General features: G+C 37.4%; 1 protein-coding gene across 1 annotated transcript; it reads left to right on the top strand.

Annotated features, from left to right (window-relative positions):
• Window positions 1–38: 38 nt before the first annotated feature.
• On the top strand, window positions 39–5,575 carry CBG11851 (the record flags this gene model as incomplete). Its single annotated transcript, XM_002638617.1, has 7 exons — window positions 39–623; window positions 1,434–1,585; window positions 2,396–2,729; window positions 3,715–3,897; window positions 3,971–4,084; window positions 4,379–4,691; window positions 5,403–5,575. The coding sequence occupies 7 exons, from the start codon at window positions 39–41 to the stop codon at window positions 5,573–5,575; spliced, it is 1,854 nt and encodes a 617-aa protein (XP_002638663.1).
• Window positions 5,576–9,266: the final 3,691 nt, after the last annotated feature.

Genomic DNA, 9,266 nt, shown 5'->3' with positions numbered 1-9,266 from the left:
TTTCCATTTTCCCCATTTTTTACGAAAATAAGCTTCAGATGGTCAAAAAAGTCAAGAAAATCGACGATTCTGCCTCGATCGAAATGCCAATGGCCCAAATCGACGATGCTGATGACGTGGCAGAGGACTATGAAGTGTTCGATATGTCCAACATCGCCGCGCCGGTCATCGAATTCGAGTTGCCGAATTTGGTAGCGAAAAATGCGCCAAAAACCATGGAAAAGGCTGAAAATGATCGAAAATCGATGAAAAAACCGAAAAAATCAGTGAAAATTGCTCCAGAAGCTCAAAAATCGGATTCTGAAGGGGAGGAAGGTTCAGACGCTAGAAGACCGGAAAATGCTCAAAAATCACTCAGAAAAGAAGCGAAAAAGGCTCCAGAAGCTCAAAAATTGGCTGAAAAAGATGCTGAAACTGGCCGAATCCAGCTCACAGCAGAAAAATTGAACAATGAGCTGGTGGGACTTCGCGCGACGGTAACGAAGGCTAAAGATCAATGGATCAGCAAAGTGATCAGGAAGAAAAAGGAATTGGAAAAGAAGAGAAAGGAGGGAAAAGGTGGAAAAGAGGAGGTGGTGGATGCGAAATTGAACAGGATGATGGAGGAGATTTTGGCGTTAAAGGTGAGAAATTAAAGCATTTTTGGGGGTTAAAAATCGAAATAAGGGCTGAAAATAGCTGAAAATAACTGAAAAATAACTGAAAATAGCTGGAAATTGGCTAAAATTGGCTGAATAAAAGGCTGAAAGTAGCTGAAATTGGCTTGAAAATCGGCTTGAAAATGTCTTGAAAATCGCTGAAAATGGCTGAAAATGAAAGCGGGAATAACGACTGTAAATTGGCTAAAATTGGCTGAAAAAATGGCTGTAAATTAGCGGGAAATTGGCCGAAAATAGTGGAAAATAACTGAAAAATGGCTGGAAATAGCTGAAAATTGGCTAAAATTGGCTGAATAAAAGGCTGAAAGTAGCTGAAAAATGGAAATTGTAAGAAAATAGTTGAAAATAAGCGGAAATTGACTAAAAATTCACTAAAAATAGCTGAAAATCGCTGAAAATCGCTAAAAATGGCTTAAAAATGACTCTAGAAATTGGATTTTTGGCTCTAAAACTTCGATTTTTCTGGCTGAAAGTTTGGTTTGAAACAACATTTTTTTTTCGAATTTTCGAATTTTTCCAGCAGGCATTTCAGCGATTTTTAGCCTTCTTTGAGCTCCAAAAAGTTTTTTGGACCCCAAAAATTTTCTGAAAAAATGCTGAGATTTTCAGCCAAAAAAAGGCGAAAAATCCAAATTTTAAAGTTAAAACCCCTGAAAATCACCGAAAAATCAGTTTTTTCTCACTAAAATTAACTAGAAAATCGGGGTTTTTAGCCATAGAAAAATCTAGAAAATTCGAGAATTTCGAAAATTTTCACTGAAATTTTTTTTCCAGACAATCGATCGGGACACCATCGCCAAATTCGCTTCGCTGAACACCAAAACGTTGAATGAACTGAAAATCGATGGATCCACGCCGATGGCCGAGCAAGTCATGTACAAGTTGGCGTGCCATGAAGTCGTCGTTTCCAGAATTCAGGCGATCAAGTAAAACTTTAAAGTTTTTTTGGCTGAAAAATGGGAGAAAATTGGCTGAAAATAGCTGAAAATAGATAAAAATTGGCTGAAAATCGCTGAAAAATGGCTGAAAATAGGCTGAAAAATTCAAAAATTCGACATTTTTGGTTGAAAAACGGCTGAAATTGGACTTAAAATAGCTGAAAATAACTGAAAATTGGCTGAAAATAGGTTCAGAATGACTGCAAATGCTGAAAATAGCTGAGATTGGCTGAAAATCATCCGAAATGCAAAAATTCGAAAATTCGACGTTTTTTGGCTGAAAAAAAGTCTGAAAAATGACATTTTCGAAGCTAAAAATCCAATTTATAGTGTCTCAAAAAAGCTATTTGAAGTTGAAAATTGGCTGGAAATATATCTGAAAATTGTCAGAAAAATACAAAAATTCGGCGTTTTTTGCCTGAGAATTGGTTGAAAGTAACTGAAAATCGGCTAACAATTGGCTGAAAAATTCAAAAATTCGACATTTTCGGCTGAAAAATTGGAAAAATTGGTAACTGAAAAATTGGTGAAAAATGGCTTGAAAAATGACATTTTCAAAGCTGAAAATTCAATTTTTAGGGAATTTTTAGGGTTTTCTGGCTATTTGAAGCTAAAAACCGGCTAAAAATTGACTGAAAATGGCTGAAAATAGCTGAAAATCGGCTGAAAATTGACTGAAAATAATCCAAAATCCGAAAATTCGAGGTTTTTTTTGGCTGAAAAAAAACAGAATAGCGGAAAATAACTGAAAATGGCTGAAAATAGCTGAAAAATGACTGAAAATTCTGAAATTTTCAGACAAAAGTATATCGAATGGAACAAGACGGCGGCGTTTTTCATGCAACGGCTCGGAAGGCAATACTCCACGAAACCAGAGAAAAAGGAGAAAAAAGCGAAGCATTCTGATGAAACGAAGGGAATTCAGAAGGCGAAAACGGATTCAGAAAACGTCGTGGATTCTGGAGAAGAGAGCGATGTGGAGGAAGATGCGTTGGATGATTCAGAAGACGTGGAAAAAGAAGAAGAAGAGGGGGAGGACGCTCCAGATGACTACGATCAGTCGGACGTCGAAATGGTGGATAGTGATGATGAAGACGTCGGGGTGGAGGCGGCGAAGAAGAGGAGAAATATGGTGAGAAGGGGATTTTGAGATTCTGGGATTCTGAAAGTTTCAGATTCTAAGATTCTGCATTTCTGAAATTTTGAAGTTTTGAGATTTTCAGTTCTTACGATTCTCGGATTCTCAGATTCTGGATTTTTGAAATTCCGAGATTCTCAAAATCTGAAATATTGAGAATCTGGAGTTCGGAAACTTTGGAAATCTGAACTTCTGAATTTGGAGGATTCTGGAAATCTGATACTCTAAGATTCCAGGATTCTAGAGCTCTAGGATTCTGAAATTTCGAAATTCTGGGATTCTGAAGTTCTAGTATTCCGAAATTCTAAAATCGATTCTGAGATTCTAGAATTCTTAGATTCTGAATTTCGGAAATTCGGAAAACCTGAAATCCTTGAATTCGCAGATTCTACGATTCTCAGATTCCAGTATTCTAGAATTCTGAAATTTCGAAATTCCGAGAATCTGAAAATCTGAGTTTCTGGGATTCTGAAATTCACAGATTCTGGAATTCTCAGATTCTGAAATGTCAGGATTCTACGATTCTGGCATTCTAGATTCATGGAATTCTGAAAATTTGAAATTCTTGAATTCCGAAATTCTGAGAATCTGGAACGCCAGGATCCTGAAGTCCTTGAGACCCTGAAGTTCAGAAATCTGCAATTCTTAGATTCTTAGATTCTGAAAATTTAAGATTCTGAACTCCTGAGGCTTCTGAAATTCTGGGATTCAGACTTTGAAAATTATTTATTTTCAAAGACTTGAAATTTTGAATTTTTCGGATTTTTCAAAAAAAAAAAGGATTCTGAGATTTTGAGATTCCAGGATTCAGGGATTCCGAATTTCTGAAAATCCGAAAATCTGGGATTCTAGGATTCTGAAATTTCGAAATTTTGAGATTTTGGGATGTTCAGATTCTAGGATTCTGAAGTTATGAAAATCTGAAAATTTGAATTTCTGGGATTCTGAAGTTCACAGATTCTTAAATTTAAATTTCCAGCTCCTCAATCTAATCGGTGTCAAGGAAGACGCGTCCCGTCCGGCTCTCAATCCAAAAAAGCGAAAAATCGTTGACGACGATTCACAAGACGTCACGGAGACGACGTCATCTGAACCATCGAAGAAGCAGAAAACGAAAGAAGCGATGAAGGCAGTGTTGGAGAAGGCGTTGAAGGCTGAAAAGGTATGAAGAGAGGACATCTGGATACACAGATGGACGGAGGACGAAAATCCTGGAAAATTGGACATTTTTGCAGGTGGAAAAGCCGAAAAAAATGGTTCCAAAGAAGGTGGAAGTGTCTTCTGAAGTAGAATCTGAAGACGTGGAAGAAGAAGCAGATGACGTCGAGGAGGAAGAGGATCCAAATCAGGTTTGTCTGAAAATTCCAGAAAATTCTGGAAAAGAAAATTTTGAAAAAAACATTTTTAGTCAAAAAATGTTGAATTTTGCAAAATATCGATTTTTCGAATTTTTCAGACTTTGAAAATTATTAATTTTCAAAGACTTGAAATTTTGAATTTTTCGGATTTTTCAAAAAATTTGAATTTTTCAGAATTTCGATTTTTGCAAAATTTTGAATTTTTGATTTTTTCGAAATTTCGATTTTTTTTTTCAAAATTTTGATTTTTTTTCAGAACTTTCAGAAATTTTCTAATTCTTCCAGCAAACTCTGGTCATGAAAATCGACCTATCACAAGGTGGAAAAATAGCCAAATCGACGGCGGCTCCGAAATCGACGATGGCTGCTCATGCTCCAAAGAAGGCTTCAGAAGACGTGGAGGAGGAGAATTCTGAAGACGAGAGCTCTGGATTCTTCCTTCCAGCGTCCTCTAAAGGAACGTCTTCAGCTTCTAAATCGAAAGCAGTGCCGGAATCTGGAGGAATCGCGAAGAAAATGGAGAAATTGGGAGTTGAGGAGGATCTGAAGATGAAGAAGAATAAGAATACGAAGAAGAAGGGACCAGTGGGAAAGAAGAGTGCGTTTTTTGGAGGGAATTCGAATTTTTGAAATTCCAAAGATTCTGAATTCTGAAAATCAGAGAAATCTGAAAATTCGGATTCTGAAGCCTTGATTTCTGGAATTTTGAGAATTCTGAAATTTGTATTCTGGAAGCATATTGGATTCTAAAATTTCCCAAAATTCAGAAATTTTGAATTCTGAAAGTTTTGAAAATTGGGAGATTCTGAAATTCTGAAATGCTGGGATTCTTAATTTCCCCGAAAATTGAGATTCTGAATTCTAGGTTCTGAAATTCGGAAATTTTAATATTCTAAGTTTCTGAATTTCTGAATTTTCTGAAGATCTGAATCTCTGATTCTCTGAAACTCCGGGATTCGGGAATTATGGGATTCATCCGAATTCTGAAATTTCTGAAATTCTGAATTTTCGAAATTCTAATATTCCAAGATTCTAGAATTCTGAAATTCTCAGATTCTAGAATTCTGAATTTCTAAAATTCTGAGTTTCTGAATTTCTGAATTTTCGAATTTCTGAAAATCTGAATCTCTGAAACTCCGGAATTCAGAAATTCAGAAATTCTAAGATTCTGAATTTCTGAATCTTTGAAACTCCGGAATTCTGAAATTCTGAGATCCTGAAATTCAAAGATTCTACAATTCTGGTTCTTTGAAATTTTAGGATTCCAAGTAATCAGATTTTTTCAAACCTAAATTCCCCAATTTTCCAGATTTCCAACCCCCAGCTACTACCACCGAAAACAAGAAGAAGGGCACATCGAAGAATTCGACGTCTTCAGAAGGCCAAATGCATCCATCGTGGCTCGCTTCTCAAGCCAAAAAGAAGGAGTTGGCGGCGGCGAAACCAGCTGGAAAGCGCATTTTATTCAATGATGAAGACTAGGATTTTTACTGATTTTTTGTTGAATTTGTTATCATTGTTATCGTTGTTTGAATTTTCTTTTTTTATTAAACGAATTTCATTTTTATGACTGTTAACACTACAAATTTTGAAAAATCGATACCTTCCATTTTAATCTCAATTATCTCGGTTACTGTAACCGAGATAACTGAGCTCAAAGTCTTCTTTAATTTTTACACCTTTTCACATGGTCCCCCCGCCCACCTCAATTTGTCAACCATTTCTTCCGAGCCTGACTAATTGCTGGCTCATGAACCAGACTTGATCCCCCTCTTTGGTGTCTCGGTGCCGCTCAGAACCTCCATCTGCACCTGCTCCTAGACGGGTGGGGTTTCGAATGAGCAAATTTAATGATGGGTTAGGAATGTCCGCATGATTTTTCAAGGCAGAATTGATTACTGTAACTCAAACTTTCGCTATTTTACCGTAGCGACAGCTTTAAAGGCGCATGCATGACGAATTTCAAAAGTTCGTCGAAAAAAGTTTTTATGCAATTTCTTGCGATTGTCTGAATTTTTGTCCTCAAAAAAAGTTCAAAATCCATCAAATATGTCGGGAAATAGAAAAAAAACACATGCTCCTTTAAATGCGAATTTAAAGTTTTCGCGACCGGACCTAAGCTCCGCTCATTCCGAATTCTCGACCGCAATGCGCATTGAAATTAGACTAGGACCTAAAACTTTAACTGGAAAAATTCCGAAAAAATCGAAAGAATCTAAGAAAACCCGACAGTGACGTCACTCGCCGTGCAAGTGAGCAGCCAAATCGCTGTCGCAAGTGCAGAAAAATTGGGCGATTTTTCTCGCGTTTAGGGGGAGTATTCAGCGAAAAATTCAAATAATCGACTCAATTATAAATGATAATATCTTCAAAAATGTAACGAAACCGCTGAAAATTCGGATAAAAAACTCGAAGCGACGGCGCGAAAAAATCCAAGAAAGATCAATTTTGGCCAATTTGGTATGGAAAACGTCTATCGGAGTCAGAAAAAGAGACGAAAACAAAGAAAATTTGTATGAATTTCAGCAAATTCAGCATTTTCAGCAAGAAAAACCGGCTCAAAAACCATAGGAAAGCCGAGGCGTCGTCGCCACGTGGATTACGGTTTTTCGGGAGAGATTCAGGCGAATTTGTTGATTTTCAGCGTTTTTCGCTGAAATTTTACTGAAATTTCACATTAAAAAAACCAAGAAATTCGTCTGGTTAATGCATAAGCGCCATTTAAAGAAACAATTTCCGCAAAACAAAAAAAGAACTATCGGAATTCCAATTTTTGAGTTTTTGAAGCGTTTTTGACCTACAAATTGGTAGAAGCAGAAAAGCATGAAAACTAGAAATACGGCTTAGTTAAGCCTAAATTTACTCTCGTCCGCGAAATCGTGAGCGGGCCAGGCCGGCCATCCTTGGCCACCAATCTTGGTGTCAAATGAAGCTTGGCGGCTATCGCATTGGGATTCTGCACATTCGAAAACTTGATATTTCCGCTAAATTCTGGCAAAAATCCAAAGAATTAAGTCGTTTAAATTCACAGGTATCAGATAAGGGTCTCACCACGAAAGCCAACTTTTTACAAAAAAACAGCACTAGAGTAATACAGGAATCCCGGGAAAAATCGTGTCAAAACATAATTTTTTTGGAGAATTTAAATTTCCCGCCCTTTTCTTTTTTGCTTCCATCCATTTTATCCCAATGGATCGTTTCCGCCGAGAATTCTTCCCCTCTGTTTCACTTGTTTTTTCATCAATCTCCCGCTTTTCGCCGTTTCCAGCTTCCACTCTATGCACTTTTCAGAAGCTTTAATTAATTTTTTCATCGTCCAGTATCTGAATAGATTTTTGAAAGAATCGCCTAGTGATGAGAGACGCAGAGAAAACAAAAAAGAGTAAACAGAAGAAGAAGAAGAATGACTTGATGAAATATCTATTATTTTGTACTACTACCACTAAATACTACTTGATAAGAGAAAGAACTCGGAGAGACGAATAAAGGCATCGAAGCTTCTGGAAGCTTCTACGGTAGAAACTCTATCCAACAGGTCTCACCACGAAAATTAGCTTTCGAAAAAGTTGGCTTTCGCGGTGAGACCCTTGTCAGAGACCTTTGAATTTTAAATTCTGTGGATTTTTTTTGCTGGAAGTTTTGGAAATTTCCAGTTTTCGAATTTGCAGAATTCCAATGCGGTAGCCGCCAAGCTTCGTTTGACACCAAGCTTGGCTGGCCGGCCTGGCCCGCTCACGATTTCGCGGACGAGAGTAAATTTAGGCTTAACTAAGCCGTATTTCTAGTTTTCATGCTTTTCTGCTTCTACCAATTTGTAGGTCAAAAACGCTTCAAAAACTCGAAAATTGGAATTCCGATAGTTCTTTTTTTGTTTTGCGAAAATTGTTGCTTTAAATGGCGCTTATGCATTAATCCAGACGAATTTCGTGGTTTTTTAAGTGAAATTTAAGAAAAATTTCAGCGAAAAACGCTGAAAATCAACAAATTCGCCTGAATCTCTCCCGAAAAACCGTAATCCACGTGGCGACGACTCCTCGGCTTTCCTATGGTTTTTGAGCCATTTTTCTCGTTTTTTCCACTATTTTCTCCGGTGTTTCTTGCTGAAAATGCTGATTTTGCTGAAATTCATATGAATTTTCTTTGTTTTCGTCTCTTTTTCTGACTCCGATAGACGTTTTCCATACCAAATTGGCCAAAATTGATCTTCCTTGGATTTTTTCGCGCCCCCTCCGCTTCGAGATTTTCATTCGGATTTTCAGTTGTTTCGTCACTTTTAAACATATAATCATTGATAATTGAGTCGATTATCTGGATTTTTCGCTGAATACTCCCCCTAGAAAAATCGCCCAATTTTTCTGCACTTGCGACAGCGATTTGGATGAAATTCGCTAAAATTTCTATCACCAAATTTTCTTGAATTTTCTGCTAAACTATTCTGAAAATCAACAGAAGTATTCGGTTTTCACAAATTTCCACCAAAAAACACCCCGAATCCACGTGGCGAGCTTCAGAAGCTCGCTTGCACAATGTATGACGTCACTGTTGGGTTTTCTTTGATTCTTTCGATTTTTTCGGAATATTTTCTAGTTAAAATTACCAGAAGTTCTGAAAAACCGACTAACCGCTTAGAAAAACCTAGAATTTCATCTGAATCCGTCGCCATTGCTCAGCACCGCCGCTGGCTTCGAAATTCGAGTTTTCGCCTCACTTTTTCAAGAATTCTAGGTCAGAATTCAGCGAAAAAGTTGAAGAAATTGCTGGAAACTAGCTAAAATTTCAATTTCTCCAAAAAACCCCGACAAAAATCGGATAAAGTTTTCATTTCCGGCGAACTTGATTCTCGGAGTTTTTTCGCTGGGTTTCTCGAGAATTTTCGTGAGAAATTGATAAGAATCGATGGAAATCAGTAGAAATCAGTGAAAGATCCAGAAGAAACCTAGAAAAGTCTGGAAAAATCGACGTTGAAGCAGTTTGGAATCTTTCTGGGTCTCGGAAATCTAAAAAAAGAGTCCACCGATGTTTCCCGATCCTCTGGTCCTTCTCAATTGTTCCAGAATACCCCCTGATCCCTCAATTATCCCAATTTCATCCCATTTTCAGTTTCTCGTACCATGCAAACCTTTCCACCTCAGACTCCGCCCCTTTTTCTTCTCCTATCTTTGTCTCGTCGTCT

The sequence above is a fragment of the Caenorhabditis briggsae genome, assembly GCF_000004555.2.
Source record: "Caenorhabditis briggsae complete genome, chrI, whole genome shotgun sequence".
Classification (NCBI taxonomy): domain Eukaryota; kingdom Metazoa; phylum Nematoda; class Chromadorea; order Rhabditida; family Rhabditidae; genus Caenorhabditis; species Caenorhabditis briggsae.
This window is presented reverse-complemented; position numbering and strand designations above follow the sequence as displayed.